This window comes from Oncorhynchus mykiss, chromosome 5, assembly GCF_057628025.1.
Source record: "Oncorhynchus mykiss isolate SJ-2025 chromosome 5, ASM5762802v1, whole genome shotgun sequence".
Lineage (NCBI taxonomy): Eukaryota > Metazoa > Chordata > Actinopteri > Salmoniformes > Salmonidae > Oncorhynchus > Oncorhynchus mykiss.
The window spans coordinates 78,885,001-78,908,958 of NC_143026.1; the positions used below are offsets into that span (position 1 = coordinate 78,885,001).

Genomic DNA, 23,958 nt, shown 5'->3' on the forward strand with positions numbered 1-23,958 from the left:
TTTGTGCAAGACATTGAACAGGCCTTTTCCATTAGAGAAACTGTGTCTCAGTGGACAAGCTGTGTGGCCAGACTTTCCTCTTGCAGGTCAGTCCCTACTCTCTACTCTGCCCAACAGCCTCACAGACATTTCTTGGGCCAACCAGCCAGCGCAGGCCCCGCTCACGTTTCAAACACTGCATGATAAACACGCTATAGTTGCCGATAGCGATCAGGGGGAAACATTTGGAAATAATTAAAAGAGAAAATGAAAGACGGGAGATAACAACTTTAAAACTCCCCCATCTCTGACAAAAATACTGTACCTCAACACTGTAATACTGTACCTCAACAGTGGGTATCATCGGATGGGGCCACAGTGTCTCCTGACCCCTCCTGTCTCAGCCTCCAGTATTTATGCTGCAGTAGTTTATGTGTCGGGGGGCTAGGGTCAGTTTGTTATATCTGGAGTACTTCTCCTGTCTTATCCGGTGTCCTGTGTGAATGTAAGTATGCTCTCTCTAATTCTCTCTTTCTTTCTCTCTCTCTGAGGACCTGAGCCCTAGGACCATGCCTCAGGACTACCTGGCATGATGACTCCTTGCTGTCCCCAGTCCACCTGGCTGTGCTGCTGCTCCAGTTTCAACTGTTCTGCCTGCGGCTATGGAATCTTGACCTGTTCACCGGACGTGCTACCTGTCGCAGACCTATTAATTGACCATGCTGGTAATTTATGAACATTTGAACATCTTGGCCATGTTCTGTTATAATCTCCACCCGGCACAGCAAGAAAAGGACTTGCCACCCCTCATAGCCTGGTTCCTCTCTAGGTTTCTTCCTAGGTTTTGGCCTTTCTAGGGAGTTTTTCCTAGCCAACGTGCTTCAACACCTGCATTGCTTGCTGTTTGGGGTTTTAGGCTGGGTTTCTGTACAGCACTTTTAGATATCAGCTGATGTACGAAGGGCTATACTGTATATATAAATAAATACATTTGATTTGATTTTGATTTGATATGCTAGAGGAAGGTTTCTCTCTGAGAACAGACTGTTATTGTTTTGCAGTACTGTACACACACACACACACTGTAGTGTGATCCGCACAAAGCCTGAGACATACCTTTCTATCTGTGTGTTGCGAGGACAGAAATGCTTTACTAATGTCTCTCTTGTCTCTCCTGAGAGAGACCCTGAGAGCCTCTGACAGATGTCTTTAACCTATTCTCTATTCCTATAGCTGCTGTCTCCTGGTGCTAGTGAATCCATTCCCCATACAACTCATAGGAGATCTACTTTGATGTGATTGATGGGAACATATATTCAAAAACACAGTGACGGATGGCTGGAGTCAAGGAAAAAGAAACTGCAAAACCTTAATGGCAAAACCTTGTTGTGGTGCATCGGAGTTCCAACCCCCCTCTCCTCCCCAAGGGGTACACGACGGTCCCTCTCTCTCCAGTCATCACGCCTCACCCTTCAGTCCTAATCTCAGAGCACTCAAACTCACTTTTCCCCCCACACCACACATTGTTAAATAACAACCACCCCCACCGGCCAGACAGACAAATAATTAGTCCTTTTAGGAAGACAGCTAAGAAATGATGGCACTTGTCAGGCAGTGATGTTCTTTCTTTCTTTAACTTCCTGGGAAAAAAATAATACAGAAGATTTTGACAATAATGGAAGGAAACCAAACATTTGTTTTATAACCCTGAAACACAAATGGAGCTGTGGGTAATAAACAAAGACAGTGTTTCCATCCCAAAGAATAATGGAATCGTCGGTATCTAGTTCAAAATCATATCAGGACAAAATGGTTTTGACTGAGATGGGATTGAGCAACAATAGGGCCATACTTTCCCCCAAACTAAACTCAGACAACAACTCTGATCATTTGTGTATTATATATTAATTTATGGGCCTGCCATATTTACAACATTATTACAACAACGATGTCTATTGGACATTTACAATAAGGAACTTAGTTTATACATTTACACAAAGGAACTTAATAGACATATACAATGCAATGAGTCACTGCAAGGATACAGGCATCCTTCCTAACTCTGTTGCCAGAGAGGAAGGAAATCTCTTAGAGATTAAACAGCAACAGAGTTTAATGGCTGTGATAGGAGAAAACTGAGGATGGATCAACAACATTGTAGTTACTCCACAAACCTAGCCTAAAAGACACAGTGAAAAGAATGAAATCTGTACAAAATAAAAAATATTCCAAAACATGCATCCTGTTTGCAATAAGGCACTAAAGTAAAAGTGCAAAAAATGTGGCAAAGAAATGAACTTTATGCTATAAGCTTAGCACAATCCTAGAGGAAAACCTGGTTCAGAGACAAATTCCCCTTTCAGCAGGACAATAACCTATAAACACAAGACCAAATATACACTGGAGTTGCTTACCAAGATGACATTGAATGTTCCTAAGTGGCCTATTTACAGTTTTTACTTAAATCGTCTTGAATCGGCAAGACCTTGAAAATGGCTTTCTAGCAATGATCAACAACCAGCTTGACAGAGCTTGAAGACGTGTTTAAAGAATATTGTCCAATTATTGTACAATCCATGTATGCAAAGCTCTTAGAGACTTACCCAGAAAGACTTACAGCTAGCTGTAAGCATGCCAAAGGTGATTCTAACATGAAATGACTCAGAGGTGTAAATACATATGTAAATTACATATTTCTGTATTTCATTTTCAATACATTTGCTATAATTTCTAAAAACATGTTTTCACTTTGCCATTATGGGATATTGTGTGTAGATGGGTGAGAAAAAATATATATAACACATTTTGAATTCAGGCTGTAACACAAGTCAAGTCAAGGGGTATGAATACTTTCTGAAAGCACTGTACTTATACAACAATCCTCTATCATAGCCATAATATCTGGTATTATTGATATTTTTCTGTGTAGCTGAAACCAACTGTAATCTAATCCTGCACATCTGGTATGGTCATCACAGTCTGCAGCCTCCATGGAGAGGGGGGAGAGGAGAAGAAAAAGACTTGAACAGCTTTGTCTCTTCTGTCACCTCTCCCCTTGTCCATACCTCTCTCTCTCTCTCTCTCTCTCTCTCTCTTTCTCTCTCTATCCCTCTATCCCTCTATCCCTGTCTCTCTTCCTCTCTCCCCCACTCTCTCTCCTCTCTGTGTTTCTTCTCTCCACAGCAGAGGGAGTACAGAGAGGTCCTGTCCAGCAGCTGCTAGGCCCTCTGGCCAGGCCAAGCCGGACTAACGCCCACAGGAGAGGAATGAGAGAAGCTGTTGTTCGCTCTGCATGAAAAATTAACCCAGCCTAGAGAGCCCACCAGACACTTTACTAGACAGACTATACACACTGCAGAGCAGACACCTCCAATACCTAAGCCCAGCAGATTCAGTCATATCTGATAGTAACAAGTGATATTCCATCTGTGATGTCTACCTTAACAGAAAAATATTTATCTTGGATTTTGGTTGGGAGAATAAGGTCATGGTTAATCGTCTTCTGGTGGAAAATAAGGTCAAGGACCAATGAATCTCAGCGTGAAGCCAATGTTAGTTGATCAGATTATGTTTAAAAATGAGAACAATAACAGCAATTGAAGAAAATTCTGATTTTATTTCATGTCTAGGGTATGATTATATCCATCAATGTCCAAGCACCCTTTATTCTGGGGCCTGGGGGACAAACTGCTCTCGTCAGGCAAACCTCCACATCGGGTGAGACTGGTTCCCACAGGAGTGTCTCTTCCTGTTTCAGTCTGGATCCTGACAAAGATGAAACAGACAGAACCCTGAAAGAGTGCAGCGCATGGGATAGAGCACACCTGCGTGAGTACAGACAGCCTGGTCTGGTCCTGCATGTTCTGGACCCACAGACTCAACATCAATATCCTACTATCCTCACCACCCAGACCTAGTTACAGCCAGGAGAACCAAGTAAACATCAGAATAAACGACAACAAAAACACAAAACTATCATATAAATAAATACTCAAAAACCACAGAGGACAGTTTCTGTGTACCTCACCAGTTTGACATCAGATAGGTTTCTATAAAACTGACTAATCTAGAATATTTCCCCAGGCTAGCATGCTAGGAAATAATGAATTGATAAACGTGTAATCAAAGTAACAGACAGATAACATCTCAGTTCTAGAAAGGATGTATTGCCAATGATGGTCAACATACTGTACAAGGTGTCTTTGCCACCGGTTTCTGCTGCTACCTCAACTTTCTGACTGGAAATGCTAGGCCTTTGTTTTTCACTCCCACATGCACCTGTTTGAAGAGAGCACAGACACACCAGGCCACAACTTTTACAGCTATGAGCTATTAACCTACTTGTTAAAATATATATATCCTGTTAGCCTGTATTCATAATGGTATTCTATCTTTCCTATCAAATTTGGATATATATATATTTTTGCTGTCAATTTTTACAAATGTCAATTTTTATTTATTTATTGAAAGCAGTAACTACCCTCTAGGACCAAGAAAATGTATTCAAAATAACTTCTGAAGTTTTATAACTGTGTGTTCGTTAATGGGGACATATGGTAATTTTTTTTGGAGATAAGAGGTTTTCATCAGACAGTGACGATATGGTATAGTCATCTTATCTTGTGGAAGGTTCAACTATGTATGATGGGTAACTGTAATAAACCATTCCTGAAACCATTTGCTAAAACACAAATGTTACTCAAGGCCACTTGGCGTCATGGGGCAGTCAGTCAGTCTTGAAAAGGCCTCTGTAATAAGTTTCAGCATGAGCCATAGTTTCAATTAAGTCCTTTGAGTGGAGGAAGACGAATAAGCCACCCGCACACACACACATGCTCCGCGGCCAAATTAGATGCCAGAGAAAATGAAAAAGACCTGATAGCCCGCTGTGCCTTTGACACACACACTGCCCTTTCTCTCTCTCCTACAGTATATCATGTAGATACCAGGGGAGGGCTTTCAGAGTGAGTCAAGGGGCTCTGTGGGCCCTGGTCAAAAGCAGTACACTATGAGGGGCCATTTGGAAGCAGGCTGAATGAATACGCTGACTGGGTTATATAGTGGTACTACTGCGAAAGGCCTCAGAGAGAGTAGATTAAGTTTAGGTTGCTGAATTTACTGGGTTCTTATAGTAATACTGGGAAAGTCCTCAAGAGCAGATGACGACGGTTTAGGTTACTGAATTTACACAGGGTAGAAACCACAGGCATTCACATTTTTACACATCAAACTAGGAGCTTAGAGAGAGAGAGAGAGGGACAGAACAAGAAAGAGGGGAGAAACAGAGAGAGAGAGTGAGAGAGAGAGATAGATCAGGAATGGGGGAGGCACTGACACTGAAAGATAAAAACGCACTCAGATGAGTATAACTCCTTATTACTCCACTTAACCTATCTGACGATGTGGGAGTTTTGAGAAGCATGGACAGCCAGTAACAGAACTGATGTACTTTCTCCACCAGTCTCTATTCTGCCCCTTACAATACCTACTGAAATCTGCAGTTCTGGTTATGCCTCTTTTGTAAATTACAGTTGAGTTTTTAAATCAGGTGGTCAAAGTATTAGCAGTCTCTACTCAGAAGCTGTATATGTGAACTTAAATAGAAATAGATTCTGTTGTAAAGGCTCATTGAGTGCTTTGATTATTACAATGATGTTGAAAGCTAGGGAATGAGGAACGTGGATATACAGTATCGGGATCGCTCTTAAAAGGGTTTAGTAGAGTCAGGAAGTGTATAGAAACTCAAAACGATAGTTAAATCTCAGAGAATGTAGAAACACTCTCCAAGCCAACCGACTTAAAATGTATTTAAACACCCTGGAAGTGTTCCAAATAACACCCTATTCCCTAGTCCTATAAGCCCAGGTCAAAAATAGTGTACTATATAAGGAATATAATACCATTTAAGGATGCAGCCACTGATTAGATTCCAAGAAATGCACTCTGTTGCTACAACATGCTGCTGGTGACATTCCAAGACTTGGGTACAGGATGTGATGTCATACCATGTGCCCGTCAGGAACATATCTGATTTTCCCACAAAGCCAATTCCGCTAAGAAACAAAAAGACCCTTCCCCAACGCACTACACACACACACACACACACACACACACACACACACACACACACACACAACATGTGCACGCATAAACACACTCACGCACTCAGAGACAGACAAAAGTGCACGTGTCTTATTTCCAGCATCCCTCAGCAGTAGACTATTGTATATTCTTTCAGAGGGAGATACTTTTACACAGTTTTAATTCTTACACAGTATGTTTCACAAAGTAGATGACGCTGGCTGTGCACTGCCTATATCAGAATACATCCTGTATCCTGTACACATTCCCAAATAAAGACAAACGGGTTTTAAAACATGTTTGTTCAATTACACAAAGACATCATAAGGCAGTATTGATTACAGGAAAATACATGTAATAGACAGGGGATTGGTGGGGCCACTATGTCAATATGTGTAGTTCTATCCATTAAACCTGTGGTATCTCAGTTCCCATATGGACCAAGGTATTATCTCAATCCTCCAATCCTTGGTCCTTGTCTCCTAGCAGAGATTCTCAGGGTCCGCAGAACACGCAAACCAGTTTATGGAGAGGAATATTCTGCCCTGTCATGTTTTAGTTTGGGCTTTAGTTTGGAACTACACAATCACTAGGCCCGCAGCGCTGACACTAACAGTAACTCACTCAGCGCTGAGTTAGCCAGAGGGCACAAATACAGGAAGCGAATAAAGCCTTTCATAAGGATAGTACTAGCTTTATTCATTCTGTCTGCTAGCTATGAAATATGGATTCATCATGAACCAATATTAGCCTGTAAAATGTGGAAGCATGGGAGGCAGGACGTTGGTAGAAAGGGGGAGACATGGGGGAGGACGGGGAGAAGAGGTGGGAGAGAAGAGTGGTTGACAGGGGAGGACGGGGAGAGGAGGTGGGGGAGAAGAGTGGTTGACAGGGGAGGACGGAGGGAGGAGGTGGGAGAGAAGAGTGGTTGACAGGGGAGGACGGGGGGAGGAGGTGGGAGAGAAGAGTGGTTGACAGGGGAGGACAGGGGGAGGAGGTGGGAGAGAAGAGTGGTTGACAGGGGAGGAGGTGGGAGAGAAGAGTGGTTGACAGGGGAGGACGGGGGAGGAGGTGGGAGAGAAGAGTGGTTGACAGGGGAGGACGGGGGGAGGAGGTGGGAGAGAAGAGTGGTTGACAGGGGAGGATGGGAGGAGGAGGTGGGAGAGAAGAGTGGTTGACAGGGGAGGACGGGGGGAGGACGGGGGGAGGGGTGGGAGAGAAGAGTGGGGGAGGACGGGGGGAGGAGTGGGGGAGGACGGGGGGAGGAGGTGGGAGAGAAAAGTGGTTGACAGGGGAGGACGGGGGGAGGAGGTGGGAGATGGGGGCTGCACTGCAGTCAGTCAGGAAAGTTATAAAACTTTTCCATCAAAGTGTGAAATCTGAGATCAAAAGTCCCACAAACCTGTCCACGGTCCAGCATCACACAAACAATCCCTTATTTGATGAATCAAAATTGTATTCGCTACTGCCAAGCTTGATTGCATGACTGAATAACTTGATCGCATGACTGAATAACATTTACATAAGGGGGAAAAACAGTAATGGGGAGAAAAATTTTGAAATGAATATTTGTTCCAAGTGTGTTACCAGGTGTGGATACTAGTCATAAATCCTACATTTGTGTCCATAAAAAGTACAGTGACAATTGAGCTATTGACCTAGGATTGAAACCGTCACTCCAAATCGGGACCCATCTTTCTATCAAGTGATAATAAACAGACAGGCCCAGTCTAGGAATGGCTTCCTGTTTTGATTTTATACAAAGGCATAGCAGTTGCAGAAACGGTCCTGAGATGATTTAATTCAAAAGTATTCACACCCCTTGTATTTCTTCACATTGTTTTTTTTACAAAGTGGGATTCAAATGGTTTTAACTGTAGTTTTTGGTCAACAATCTACACAAAATACTCTGTAGGGTCAAAGTGGAAGAAATACACTTTTTTAAAGAAGATTTCATCAAAAATAAAATATAAAAAATATAGTTTTTGCGTAAGTATTCAGCTCCCTGAGTCAATAGATGTTAGAAACACATTTGGCAGCTGTGAGTCTTTCTGGGTAAGTCTCTAAGAGCTTTGCACACCTGGATTATATAATATTATTATTTTAAAACTTCTTCAAGCTCTGTCAAACTGTTGAGGATCATGGCAGACATCAATGTTCAAGTCTTGCCATAGTATTTCAAGCAGATTTAAGTCAAAACTGTAACTTGGCCACTTAGGAACATTCACAGTCTTCTTGGTAAGCAACTCCACTGTAGATTTGGCCTTGGGTTGTAGGTTATTGTCTTGCAGAAAAGTGAATTCCTCTCCCAGTGTCTGGTGTAAAGCAGGTTTTGCGCTGGGATTTTGCCTGCGCTTTGCCCTATCCCGTTTCTTTTTAATCCTGAAAAACTTCTACATCAGTACATCTACTGTACATCAGTATTTGCATACCTATACCATGATGCAGCCATCACCATGCTTGACAATAAGGAGGCAGTTACTCAGTGATGTGTTATGTTGGATTTGACTCAATCATAGGGATTTGCATTTAGGCCAAAAAGTGTATTCCTTTGCTATGCTTTTTTGCAGTATTACTTTAGTGACTTGTTGCATACAAGTTTTGGAATATTATTTATTTTGTAGATTTGTGTTCTTTTTACACTGTCCTTTATGTCATTGTTGTGGAGTCACTACAATGTTGTTGATCCATCCTCAGTTCACTCCCATCACAGCCATTGAACTCTGTGACTGTTTTAAAATCACCAATGGCCTCATGGTAACTGTATATTTGAGGTGTCTCGGTGGTTTAATACATCATTCATAGCATAATTATGAACTGGACCATGCTTAAAGAGATATTCAATGTCTGGTTTGTTATTGTTAGCCATCAAAAAACTCCCTGGTTTTTGTAGTTGAATATGTGCTTGAAATTCAACACTTCACTGAGGAACCTTACAGATGTTGCATTTATGGGGGACAGAGGAAGAGTTAGTCATTTAAAAATCATGTCAACCACTATTATTTCACACAGAGTAAGTGAACATAATTTATGTGATTTGTTAAGCCACATTTTATTCCTGAACTAATTTAGGCTTGCCTAAACAAAATGGGGTGAATACTTATCCAACGACTATATTTTAGTTATATTTGTTTTTATTAATACAATTGTTTTAATGTTTCTTCCACTTTGACATTACACAGTATTTTATGGGTATTGTTGACAACAAATGACAATTAAATCCATTTTAATCCCACAATAAAATGTGATGAAATCCAATGGGTGGGAAAACTTTTGCATGGCATTGTATGGACTCGTAGGTGTAGAGACTAGAAAGAGTCCTCCCAAGTCATGCTATTCTTTAGTGGGGGTTAAGGGTTAAGGGGTTAAGTATGTGCTAACAAAAATTACTATGATGAATTGTTTTAGAAATAAAAATGTTTCCATTGGCACCTTTATATAACTGGAAATTCAAGAATGATGGTGACAAAAACATAAATCTAAAATATTTTTGACTTTTCATCCTTTGGCCTTTTGCAACAGGAGACAGGAATTGTAAATGAATAAATGCCCGGCCACGTCAACGATCTTTCACCCATCACTCACAGGCGCCAAATAGATCCCAGGCCTTTTCATCCAGTCTTTCATCCAGCGTTCTCAGGAGCAACCACCTACCCCTGTCCTCTTAGCCTCCCACCCGTCTCAGGCCTCTTTTCAGGATCTCAGGCCCAGTGTGAGTCAGACTCAGACACACACACACAGGCCTCGCAGCCAGGGTCTCAGGCCCAGTGAAGGTCTTGAGTGCCACTTGTCCTGCTCGTTCCTGACACCATTTATTTTCTGAATGACCCACTCACAAAGCCTGCTTTCATCTTGGCCCTCCGTATTGTTCATATTAATAATGACTTTACAACAATAGAAAGGCTGAAAAGCCAGCTGGGGACAGGAATACACTTTTAATGACGTAACGACTGAAGCTAGCTGTTTATTTGTGCATCAGAAGAAAATGCTTACATAACGTACTGTACAGTGCCTTGCGAAAGTAATCGGCCCCCTTGAACTTTGCGACCTTTTGCCACATTTCAGGCTTCAAACATAAAGATATAAAACTGTATTTTTTTGTGAAGAATCAACAACAAGTGGGACACAATCATGAAGTGGAACGACATTTATTGGATATTTTAAACTTTTTTAACAAATCAAAAACTGAAAAATTGGGCGTGCAAAATTATTCAGCCCCCTTAAGTTAATACTTTGTAGCGCCACCTTTTGCTGCGATTACAGCTGTAAGTCGCTTGGGGTATGTCTCTATCACTTTTTCACATCGAGAGACTGAAATTTTTTCCCATTCCTCCTTGCAAAACAGCTCGAGCTCAGTGAGGTTGGATGGAGAGCATTTGTGAACAGCAGTTTTCAGTTCTTTCCACAGATTCTCGATTGGATTCAGGTCTGGACTTTGACTTGGCCATTCTAACACCTGGATATGTTTATTTTTGAACCATTCCATTGTAGATTTTGCTTTATGTTTTGGATCATTGTCTTGTTGGAAGACAAATCTCCGTCCCAGTCTCAGGTCTTTTGCAGACTCCATCAGGTTTTCTTCCAGAATGGTCCTGTATTTGGCTCCATCCATCTTCCCATCAATTTTAACCATCTTCCCTGTCCCTGCTGAAGAAAAGCAGGCCCAAACCATGATGCTACCACCACCATGTTTGACAGTGGGGATGGTGTGTTCAGCTGTGTTGCTTTTACGCCAAACATAACATTTTGCATTGTTGCCAAAAAGTTCAATTTTGGTTTCATCTGACCAGAGCACCTTCTTCCACATGTTTGGTGTGTCTCCCAGGTGGCTTGTGGCAAACTTTAAACAACACTTTTTATGGATATCTTTAAGAAATGGCTTTCTTCTTGCCACTCTTCCATAAAGGCCAGATTTGTGCAATATACGACTGATTGTTGTCCTATGGACAGAGTCTCCCACCTCAGCTGTAGATCTCTGCAGTTCATCCAGAGTGATCATGGGCCTCTTGGCTGCATCTCTGATCAGTCTTCTCCTTGTATGAGCTGAAAGTTTAGAGGGACGGCCAGGTCTTGGTAGATTTGCAGTGTCTGATACTCCTTCCATGTCAATATTATCGCTTGCACAGTGCTCCTTGGGATGTTTAAAGCTTGAGAAATCTTTTTGTATCCAAATCCGGCTTTAAACTTCTTCACAACAGTATCTCGGACCTGCCTGGTGTGTTCCTTGTTCTTCATGATGCTCTCTGCGCTTTTAACGGACCTCTGAGACTATCACAGTGCAGGTGCATTTATACGGAGACTTGATTACACACAGGTGGATTCTATGTATCATCATTAGTCATTTAGGTCAACATTGGATCATTCAGAGATCCTCACTGAACTTCTGGAGAGAGTTTGCTGCACTGGAAGTAAAGGGGCTGAATAATTTTGCACGCCCAACTTTTCAGTTTTTGATTTGTTAAAAAAGTTTGAAATATCCAATAAATGTCGTTCCACTTCATGATTGTGTCCCACTTGTTGTTGATTCTTCACAAAAAAGTACAGTTTTATATCTTTATGTTTGAAGCCTGAAATGTGGCAAAAGGTCGCAAAGTTCAAGGGGGCCGAATACTTTCGCAAGGCACTGTATATCACTGTGCTCAAATGTCCGGGAAATTAAAAATGCTGCCGGTCAAATGTCCGGTGCCACATTTTTCTAACGGAAACTCTGACAAACATGTACACACAATAAATACATGTGGTGTGTGATATCTACTGAACACACATACCCCTGCTTGTTTGTTCTTTACCATGAACAGCAGGAAGGGATTGAGTATCAGGATAAACAGAGGGCAGCCCCTATACAGCTTTACGGCTTAAATATACTGACTCATATACCACTATTGATCGAGCCACAGCACATAAATATCTAGGTCATGGTTCTACAGAAAATAATGAAACTAACTGTGGTCTTCCAATGGAGATACAGCCTGAAAAATTAACAAGTAAAGTGAACAGAATAATATTTGGGGTCATTACAACATGAAAAGGTGGATTTATGTTCCACGGGAGCAAAGAGGAGTAAAGACTTAAAATATATAGGATTACGATGTATGTTCTCTGGATGCCATGGCGATAGCAGGACAGTTTTGAGGGATTATCTCCAAAACAAACACTATATATACAAAAGTATACGCCCTGTATATAGCAACACTATTGTTATTTTACTGCTGCTCTTTAATTATTTGTTCTTTTTATTTTTTACTTAACACTTATTTTTCTTAAAACTGCATTGTTGGTTAAGGGCTTGTAAGTAATCAATAAGGGATGATTGCTTTCACCTGGTCAGTCTATGTAATTTAAAGAGCAGGTGTTCTTAATGTTTTGTAGACTCAGTGTACATCCACTGCTGTTCATCACTAATCTCAATAATAAATCTATACTTAATTAGAAAATAATTTTCTCAAGCGGAGAGTGCCTGTGCCTTTCCCTCCTCCCTCCCTTATCGGTAGTGTTGTTGAGATAAAGGCTTAACCGCGGAGAAGGGCCCAGGTCTGTAAGTAGAGATGCTCAAGGCAAGCAGGTCTCCCATTGCTATGTAAACATCCCTACCACTCTCTAGCCTACAGCAACACACACAGTCATATGTGAATCCCAAATGGCATGCTATTCCTGACATAGTGCATTACTTTTAACCCCATGGTCAAAAGCAGTGCACTATATAGTCATAGTCTCTGTACCGCTCTGACTGGCTGCTCCGACTGTTAGCATGAATCACACTCCAACATCTGGTTTAACATGCTGGGAGGGACCTCTCTCTCTCTTCGGTTTGGCTCAGTGTGTGTGTGAAGTGTGTGTGTGTGCGTGCATATGTGTGTGTGTGTGTGTGTGTGTGTGTGTGTGTGTGCGTGCGTGCGTGTGTGAGTGTGCGCAGTGTGTCAATTTGGACTGGACTCCTCTTCCCCCTCCTCCCCCACTCTCCCCTCAGTTTACAGCGGGTTGCACAATCCATTTTGGCAGTCCCCTCGTCATGCTGCAGGCCTTAACAGCAGCATTGTGGATATACAGTGGATGGTGATTTACAGGCCATCCTTTGTTCAACTATGGGGAAAAGGGCTAAAACTGCTTCCCTGAGGTGTGTATCTGATAGCCAAGCATGGAGCTGGAAATAAAATAAAAGAGCTATATTAAATGTGGTACACTGTGAGCACATTAAAATGAAAGAGGTAGATTGGTATCAAAGTGAAGAAGATGAATACCATATTTATTGCACTCAAGCCTTGTTTACATTGGCAGTTTGAAGTGACTCAAATACTATTCTTTTGCATGTCTGATTTAAATCTGATCTTTTTTTATGCAGTGTGAACAGTCAAAAAGCACATAGAATCGGATATTTCAAGCCACATCTCAAACCACCTTCGTTAGTTGCTTGAGATCAGATACAAATCTGATTCCTGGCCATGCGACAGTAAAATCTGATTTATTTGCCCTCAAGTGGTTTTTAGACTGTTATTTGGCGTGTTGCTTGCTAGCTACTATCTGTACAGTTTGACAAGAACGTGTGGTAGCTAACTATCTTGTTAATTGCTTATAAAGAAATTAGTGAATGTGCTAGAAAGCTAAACAGCTGCCTAGCTAGTTAGTTGGATGCTGTGGCTAGCCAAAATTGACTTGTTTTGAAAGATGGATCATCTTATCCTTTGAGGCTTTAAAAGTGTTCTTACACTATGATTATGAAGATGCAAAGCAACTGGGAAACATCCATGGCAGGCATTGTTGCTACATAACTTCTGAGTGATAGGAAGCACGAGCACCACCACCAATCAGCCTACACCACTGAGCACACACCCGTTGATACTATGACAACTAGAGTAGCCAGTTGGTCATTTGTAACTTTCTCTTTGGACAGTCAGTATTCCAAAACTGATTTTTTTTTTAAAACTGGTTTGAGCATTAAGGCCTGCAGTGTGAACCAGGCTTTAGAGTCACGGAATTCAGTAAATGATGACTCCAGGGTGACTGACTTAGTTTGTCACGTTACCGTTGTCTTTTATAGCTTTTAAAACTTGATATGAGTGAATTCTCAGGCCCATCTATGTGGCTGTCATAATTTAAAGTCCCTACATATACATACAGTATCACCATGCCTTCCAATTGAAACTCAGAGACTACCCCCTTCTCTCGGCTATGTGTCGCTCATCAGAAAGAGCCGCCTATGAGATAATAACATGTGAACGGCTCGAGGAGAGAAAGTGCCTCGGCACTCAACACATGAGCGTGTGTTTCTGAGAGAACCACGAGCCGTGCAATGTGCCTGCAGTATAACAAGCATCCTGCCTGAGCTGTTTTTGGCAAGTGCATCAAATTAATATCCGGCTTCACATTTATTTCACAGTGAAACCTGAGGTTGTCACAACCAGTTCATAATATATCCTTCAGAGAATAAAGAGTTTTGTCAAGGTGAGGAGAGGCACACGCGAAAAGAGAAGGTAGCATGGTAAATGCACAAAAAGTATAAACAGTCCCAGGGAAAAGGGAGAGAGAATGAGAGAGAGATAGAAGCAGAGAGAGGGGCAGCAGACAGAGAGAGAAGCAGAAAGAGAACGGCAGCGAAGAAGGACGGAGCAGACAGACAGATGGGAAGAGAGCCATCAAGGTACTTTGGGTAAAACTTCAGAGAGAATTATGGCTTGTATCCTGGATTGCATTGCAATGAGAGAAGATTTATCACTGACCAATTTAAACATTACATAACTAAGAGCCCTCCTTACAAGTTTACAGAGCAGATGTGACAGCTTTTTTCCATCTATGTAACATTGCAAAAATCTGAAACTTTCTGTCCAAAAATGATGCAGAAAAATGAATCCATGCTTTTGTTACTTCTAGGTTAGACTACTGCAATGCTCTACTTTCCGGCTACCCGGATAAAGCAGTAAATAAACTTCAGTTAGTGCTAAATACGGCTGCTAGAATCCTGACTAGAACCAAAGAAATGCATCATATTACTCCAGTGCTAGCCTCCCTACACTGTCTTCCTGTCAAGGCAAGGGCAGATTTCAAGGTTTTAATGCTAACCTACAAAGCATTACATGGGCTTGCTCCTACCTATCTCTCTGATTTGGTCCTGCCGTACATACCTACAAGTGCGCTACGGTCACAAGACACAGGCCTCCTAATTGTCCCTAGAATTTCTAAGCAAACAGCTGGAGGCAGGGCTTTCTCCTACAGAGCTTAATTTTTATGGAATGGTCTGCCTACCCATTTGAGAGACGCAAACTCAGTCTCAACCTTTAAGTCTTTACTGAAGACTCGTCTCTTCAGTGGGTCATTTGATTGAGTGTAGTCTGGCCCAGGAGTGTGAAGGTGAACGGAAAGGCTCTGGAGCAACGAACCGCCCTTGCTATCTCTGCCTGGCCGGTTCCCCTCTTTCCACTGGGATTCTCTGCCTCTAACCCTATTACAGGGTCTGAGTCACTGGCTTACTGGTGCTCTTTTATGCCGTCCCTAAGAGGGGTGCGTCACTTGAGTGGGTTGAGTCACTGATGTGATCTTCCTGTCTGGATTGCCCCCCCCCCCCCCCCCCCCCCCCTTGGGTTGTGCTGTGGCGGAGATCTTTGTGGGCTATATTCGGCCTTGTCTCAGGATGGTAAGTTGGTGGTTTAAGATATCCCTCTAGTGGTGTGGGGGCTGTGCTTTGGCAAAGTGAGTGGGGTTATATCCTTCCTTTTTGGCCCTGTCCTGGGGTATCATCGAATGGGGCCACAGTGTCTCCTGACCCCTCCTGTCTCAGCCTCCAGTATTTATGCTGCAGTAGTTTATGTGTTCGGGGGGCTTATCTTATCCGGTGTCCTGTGTGAATTTAAGTATGCTCTCTCTAATTCTTTCTTTCTCTCTTTCTTTCTCTCTCTCGAGGACCTGAGCCCTAGGGCCATGCCTCAGGACTACCTGGCATGATGACTCCTTGCTGTCCGCAGTCCACCTGGCCGTGCTGCTGCTCCAGTTTCAACTGTTCTGCCTGCGGCTATGGAATCCTGACCTGTTCACCGGACGTGCTACCTGTCCCAGACCTATTATTTGACCATGCTGGTCATTTATGAACATTTGAACATCTTGGCCATGTTCTGTTATAATCTCCACCCGGCCACCCCTCATAGCCTGGTTCCTCTCTAGGTTTCTTCCTAGGTTTTGGCCTTTCTAGGGAGTTTTCCCTAGCCAACGTGCTTCAACACCTGCATTGCTTGCTGTTTGGGGTTTTAGGCTGGGTTTCTGTACAGCACTTTGAGATATCAGCTGATGTACGAAGGGTTATATAAATACATTTGATTTGATTTGATTTACTCAGACACCGTAGCTTGACTGAAAGAGAGGGAGCGAGATCGCTGGTCGTATTTGATGAGACTTCAGAAGGACTGAGAGAAGCTGGAAGGTGTAACAAAAACAAAGATGCAAAGTTCCTGTTCTCTTATTTACCTATTTTGTGAATGTCATATGTTATCTTTGAATCTCTATTTGTTTCATAGTCTTTTCAGTGATATTTCAGAGTCACATTCAGTTTTTTTTGGCACACACTTGAGCACAAGGCTTGTCACATCTTAACACCACTTAATTGGTCGAATTACTGAGTAACATCTTTCATCAGTAGGATATTCACACTTACACGACTTCACAAATATTACTCATGTAACTAGGAAACACTACACCTGATGACGATGAAGACATAATCTAAGATATACTACTATATACAATGTGATGGTCATCTATTAGATAGTGTGGTATGTTTAAACACTAAGTCAATTTGGCAGGTGTTTGAGTGTGTATGCTGAGAGGTAGAGGTGTATTGGGACATGCAGCAATGCTGACAGCAGAGTGCATATGGTAGAATTGGAAAATATAATGCGTGAGCTCATTGTGTCAACGTAGGAGAGATAGCATTTCCTCCACTCACAGCAGATCCAGCCTGGACTGCTTTTTTTGTAGTATAGTTAACATCAAGTCTCTAGAGAGAGTGGTAACTGCCTAAAGAAAATAGTGCAAAGACTGCAGCCAAAGCTGAGGTGGTAAAGATGGTCATTATAAAAACTTTCCACTTCAGGCACTCACAATGAAGGAAAAATATTTTCTATGTTGAGTCACACTTCGGGATTAAGTCATTTACAGCAGGGTTCCCCAACTTCGGAATTTGGTCCGCGGTGGATTTATTTGGCCCCCCAAGTTTTCTGAGCAAAAATATACAGTATATTCTATATATCCTAAAGCAAGTGAGCACCCCTTCAAATTAGTGGATTTGGCTATTTTAGCCACACCCGTTGCTGACAGGTGTATAAAATTGAGCACAACACCATGCAATCTCCATAGACAAACAATGGCAGTAGAATGGCCTTACTGAAGAGCTCAGAGATGTTCAACGTGGCACCGTCATAGGATGCCACCTTTCCAACAAGTCAGTTTGTCAAATTTCTGTTGTGTTGTGTTGTTAGTGTGAAGTGGAAACGTCTAGGAGGAACAACAGCTCAGCCGCAAAGTGGTAGGCCACACAAGCTCTTAGAGTGGGGCCGCCGAGTGCTGAAGCACGTAGCGTGAACATAGTCTGTCCTAAATTGCAACACTCACTACCGAGTTCCAAACAGCCTCTGGAAGCAACTTCAGCACAATAACTGTTCGTCGGGAGCTTCACGAAATGGGTTTCCATGGCCAAGCAGGCGCACAAAAGCCTAAGGTTACCATGCGCAATCCCTAACCTCAACCCCATCGAACACCTTTGGGATGAATTGGAATGCCGACTGCGGGCCAGCCGAACCGCCCAAAATCAGTGCCCAATCTCACATATGCTCTTGTGGCTGAATGGAAGCAAGTCCCCGCAGCAATGTTACAACATCTAGTGGAAAGCCTTCCCAGAAGAGTGGAGGCTGTTATAGCAGCAAAGGTGGGACCAACTCCATATTAATGCCCATGATTTTGGAATGAGATGTTTGTCAAGCAGGTGTCCACATACTTTTGGTCATGTAGGCCGTCATTGTAAATATGAATTTGTTCTTAACTGACTTGCCTAGTTAAATAAAGGTTAAATAAAATGTTGTGTATATATATATTTATATTTTTAAATCATTGCTGGCATACATTTTGGAAATCTGTTACCAATTATTCCCACGTATAATGGAGAGACACGTGATTGTATAAAATGTAATCAAGGTTTGAAATTATTATGTTTTAATCAAATATTATGTCTGTTTGGGCTTCTTGTGGTCAATTTGCAGTATACACATGATTTGTAATCATGTTCAGGGCCCCTGACCATCCGCTCAAGAAAAAAATTAACCCTCGGCTGAATCTACTGTAGTTAATGATCCCTGATTTACAGGATTCAAAGGTCTAGATAAACACTACATACAGTGACTTCGGAAAGTATTCAGACCCCTTGACTTTTTCCACATTTTGTTACGTTACAGCCTTATTCTAAAATTGATTAAAAAAATAAATCCCTCAGCAATCTGCACACAATACCCCATAATGACAAAGTGAAAACGTGTTTTTAGAAATGTATTACAATTAAAAACAGAAATACCTTATTTACATAACAATTCACACCCTTTGAGACAATGAGACTCGAGATTGAGCTCAGGTACATCCTGTTTTCATTGATCATCCTTGAGATGTTTTTACAACTTGATTGGAGTCCACCTGTGGTAAACTCAATTGATTGGACATGATTTGGAAAGGCACACACCTGTTTATAAAAGGTCCCACAGTTGACAGAGCATGTCAGAGCAAAAACCAAGCCATTAGGTCGAAGGAAATGTCCATAGAGCTCCGAGACAGGATTGTGTCGAGGCACACATCTGGGGAAGGGTACCAGAACATTTCTGCAGTAAAGTTGAAGTTCCCCAAGAACACAATGGTTTCCATCATTCTTAAATGGAAGAATTTTGGAACCTCCAAGACTCTTCCGTCATTGTAAATAATCATTTGTGGAAATGGAATGGAAATAATAACATTTAAAAAAATAACCTTAAATCAAGAGCTGGCTGCCTGGACAAACTGAGCAATGTTTGTCCAATAAAAGGCTAATGACAGCCCGCTTGGAGTTTGCTATAAAAGCACCTGAAGACTCTCTCAGACCATGAAACAAAAGATTCTCTGGTCTGATGAAACCAAGATTGAACTCTATGGCCTGAATACCAAGCGCCACATATGTAGGAAACCTGGTACCATCTCTACGGTGAAGCATGGTGGTGGTAGCAGCATGCTGTGGGGATGTTTTTCAGAGGCAGGGGCTGGGAGACTAGTCAGGATCGAGGGAAAAATGAACGGAGCAAAGTACAGAGAGCAAAGTACAGAGAGATCCTTGATGAAAACCTGCTCAGGACCTCAGACTCCGGCGAAGGTTCCCATTTCAACAGGACAGCGACCCTAAGCAAACAGCCAAGACAAAGCATGAGTGGCTTTGGGACAAGTCTCTGAATGTCCTTGAGTGGCCCAACCAAAGCCCGGACTTGAACCCGATCGAACATCTCTGGAGAGACCTGAAAATAGCTGTGCAGCAACGCTCCCCATCCAACCTGACAGGGCTTGAGAAGATCTGCAGAAAATGGGAGAAACTCCCCACATACAAGTGTGCCAAGCTTGTAGAGTCAAACCCAAGAAGACTCAAGGCTGTAATCGCTGACAAAGGTGCTTCAACAAAGTACTGAGTAAACGGTGATCTGGAAAGTCATAACCAATCAATAAGTAATATAATAATACTCAAAGGAAAGGCTTTCATCTTTAGCTCATTATCTGTGGATAATATACGATTAGAAAGATTCAAACATTTTGTAAAACATCACAGCACAATTGAAAAATATATGGCACATGGAAACCAAACAAGGGCAGTCTATAGTGATAGCTGGGATGGGCTGAGAGTTGCTGAAGGTTGTGATTAAAGAGTTTGTTTGGTCAAGTATTGTTGTTATATATAAAAGTATCATGTATGTCAACTATAAACTCAGCAAAAAAAGAAACGTCCTCTCACTGTCAACTGCGTTTATTTTCAGCAAACTTAACATGTGTAAATATTTGTATGAACATAACAAGATTCAACATCTGAGACATAAACTGAACAAGTTCCACAGACATGTGACTAACAGAAATGGAATAATGTGTCCCTGAACAAGGGGGGGGACCCCCCCCCCCCCTTGTGACTAACAGAAATTTAATAATGTGTCCCTGAACAAGGGGGGGGGGGGGGGAGTCCAAATCAAAACTAACAGTCAGTATCTGGTGTGGCCACCAGCTGCAATAAGTACTGCAGTGCATCTCCTCCTCATGGACTGCACCAGATTTGCCAGTTATTTCTGTAAGATGTCTACTCTTCCACCAAGGCACCTTCAAGTTCCCGGACATTTCTGGGGGGAATGGCCCTAGCCCTCACCCTCCAATCCAACAGGTCCCAGACGTGCTCAATGGGATTGAGATCCGGGCTCTTCGCTGGCCATGGCAGAACACTGACATTCCTGTCTTGCAGGAAATCATGCACAGAACGAGCAGTATGGCTGGTGGCATTGTCATGCTGGTGGGTCATGTCAGGATGAGTTGGCAGGAAGGGTACCACATGAGGGAGGAGGATGTCTTCCCTATAAGGCACAGCGTTGAGATTGCCTGCAGTGACAACAAGCTCAGTCTGATGATGCTGTGACACACCGCCCCAGATGATGACGGACCATCCACCATCTCCAAATTGATCCCGTTCCAGAGTACAGGCCTCGGGGTAATGCTCATTCCTTCGACAATAAACATGAATCCGACCATCATCCTTGGTGAGACAAAACCGCAACTCGTCAGTGAAGAGCACTTTTTGCCAGTCCTGTCTGGTCCAGCGACGGTGGGTTTGTGCCCATTGGCGACGTTGTTGGCGGTGATGTTTGGTGAGGAACGGCCTTCAAGCCCTCAGTCCAGCCTCTCGCGGACAGTCTGAGCACTGATGGAGGGATTGGGCATTCCTGGTGTAACTCGGGCAGTTGTTGTTGCCATCCTGTACCTGTCCCGCAGGTGGGATGTTCGGATTTACCGATCCTGTGCAGGTGTTGTTATACGTGGTCTGCCACTGTGAGGACGATCAGATGTCCATCTTGTCCCCCTGTAGCTGTATTAGGCCTCTCACAGTACGGACATTGCAATTTATTTCCCTGGCCACATCTGCAGTCCATATGCCTCCTTGCAGCATGCCAATGGCACGGTCAACCAGATGAACAGGGACCCTGGGAATCTTAATTTTGGTGTTTTTCAGAGTCCTAAGTGTCCTAAGTTTTCATAACTGTGACCTTAATTGCCTACCGTCTGTAAGCTGTTAGTGTCTTAATGACCGTTCCACAAGTGCATGTTCATTAATTGTTTATGGTTCATTGAACAAGCATGGGAAACAGTGTTTAAACCCTTTACAATGAAGATCTGTGAAGCTATTTGGATTTTTACGAATTATCTTTGAAAGACGGGGTCCTGAAAAAGGACAGTTTCTTTTTTTGCAGAGTTTATATGTAAAATGTATATGTAAAATGTATAGGTAAAATGTATGTAGCAAAAATATGTAGCAAAAAAGCTGTAAAGAAAAACTACGATATTAGTCCTCCGAAGAGGGGTTAAAAAAAAATCACATTATTTTTTTTATTTTTTTTTGAAAAAAAATGTGAACAAAAAATATAAATAAAAATAAAAACATATGACTGAGTAAAGGGGCTGAATACTTGTTTTATTTGTAATACATTTGCTCAAAATTCTAAAAACCTGTTCTTGCATTGTCATTATGGTGTATTGTATGCAGATTGATGAGGGGGGAAACAATTTAATCCATTTTAGAATAAGGCTGTAATGTAACAAATTGTGGGAGAAGTCATGGGGTCTGAATACTTTCCGAATGCACTGTAAATGTGGTGGCAGGTAGCCTAGGGGTTAGAGCTATTGGACTAGTAACCGAAAGATTGGAAGATTGAATCCCCAAGCTGACAAGATAAAAATCTGTCTTGCTGCCCCTGAACAAGGTAGTTAACCCACTGTTCCTAGGCCGTCATTGAAAATAAGAAATAGTTCTTAACTGACTTGCCTAGTTAAACAAAGGTAAAAAAATGCATCACAAATCATTTATCATAATCATGCTCCATAAAGGGTGATATAAAAGGGAACTACACCCATTTGCTTATGAATGACTTCTGAAGCATCTACATTGGTCTTACAAGGGAGTTATGAAGTTTATTTAAAGTGGTACCCAATGTTGATAAGCAGACTGAGTCTTCAAAATCTGAAAGCCTGTCACATAACCACAGGTTTTCAGCAGGCTTTATCTTATTTGTTTGTTTGAGTGTTGTTGTTTTCTTCTCTCCTATCTCTGCAGTCTGCCTTACCAAGTTGCTGTAAGTGCTTTTGGCTTCACCTGAATCTCATTCCAATCAATCTGGCAGATGCGTGTGGAGGCATTATGGAGGCCTTCTAGACCTGCTATGAGGTCGAAGCTGTCAGCACTTTTTTTCTGCCTCAGCCCTGTTTCAACCCTGCCACAACCCTGCCTCAACCCTGCCTCAACCCTGCCACAAACTTGCCTCTGTCTCAGAGCTCCAACAACCAATCTCTGCTCTGGGGAGGCCTGCCTGCTGGGAGAATTCTGTGATTCTCTTGCCTGAAAAAACAGGCAACACCAGGCTCGCCCTGACAAGGCCCGGAGTGCAAAGTGTGCTTCCAGTTCGTAAGAGTGATTCCACTGCTGCCTTCCACAGTGAAGACTCAATATATAAGAGCATACATTGACTACTCACTCTACTCACATAGAAATCATCTAGCACTAAACATACAGTTTCCATTTCCATGTATTGCTACTCTATTACCAAAAGCCTTTATTCTTTGTATTGCCTATAATAATATATCATTCAAAAATCCCTATGTCTACAGATATATAAGCAGCCAAAGATGACTTACCTGCAAATGCTGAGCAGCAGAACGCCAGGAGAAACAGGGGTAAAATGGGTCTGTCTGGCATCATAATTCTGCAGTTCTACTGTAGTAGAACTGGCCTACAGCTTATCCAGAAGAGGACAGGATGTATCCACTGGACGGTCTTCCTTCCTCCTGGTTCTTCACAAGGACAACCCTTCTACCACCACACAGTCAGTCAGTAGAGAGAAACCTCACAGGATCTCCTGCTGCAAAGAACAGGAGTAGAGTGAGAGAGTGAGACAGAGAAACATGGTGGCTAACCGTTTAGCATGGCCAAATAGTAAGACAGAACGTAAATTCCAAATGGCACCCTATTCCCTGCTTAGTGCACTACTTTTGACCGTAGCCCTATGGGCCCTGATCAAAACTAGTACACTATATAGGGTTCCATTTGGGACGCAGCAGTGGTAAGTACCAGAAGGGGCATTAGGATCTAGTTCCCTGTGGAACTGATGAGAAAAGACAGGAGAGAGGGGAGACAGCGCCTAGGAGATCAGGAGGATTAATCTCATAGGGCTAATTAGACATCATGTGAGTTTTTAGGATCCTTGTTCTTGGTACCCATACCGGCCACCCACCTACCCCACCACAGCCCATGCACGGTCAGTCAAAGAGGGGTATCTGAGGGTTGAGGTATGGCTGGGTGGGTGGCCAGTAGGTGTGAAAACACTGTTTTCTGAACATGTTATGGGGTGGGTGGGGTAATTCACCCAGTTTAATTGAGATCGTTGGGAAAGACTGGATCCTCCAGCAGGGTCCGGGTTAAGCTGCTTAGTGCAAGTGGGGTCGATTTTGCTGCTAATCAGCATGACCATAGCTGAACTTTTTAACTTGACCAGGCTATAGACCACAGACCATGTTAGCCAACCTCCAAAACAGGGAACAGCATTCATTCCATTCCTATTGCTTCCTCATCTTAACACAATAAAAATAAATACTCCAAAATCAATGGATCATATAATG

General features: G+C 42.5%; 1 protein-coding gene across 2 annotated transcripts in view; it reads right to left on the minus strand.

Annotated features, from left to right (window-relative positions):
• LOC110524600 (transforming growth factor beta receptor type 3) overlaps window positions 1-23,958 on the minus strand; it is a 134,551-nt gene that overhangs the window by 101,287 nt on the left and 9,306 nt on the right. Inside the window, exon 2 of one of the 2 annotated variants that reach the window (XM_021604412.3) lies at window positions 22,978-23,201. In XM_021604412.3, coding sequence (XP_021460087.3) covers window positions 22,978-23,041 — 64 coding nt within the window. In that variant the 5' untranslated portion in view covers window positions 23,042-23,201. The remainder of the gene's footprint in view (window positions 1-22,977; window positions 23,202-23,958) is intronic. The other variant, XM_021604413.3, reaches the window with a different exon arrangement.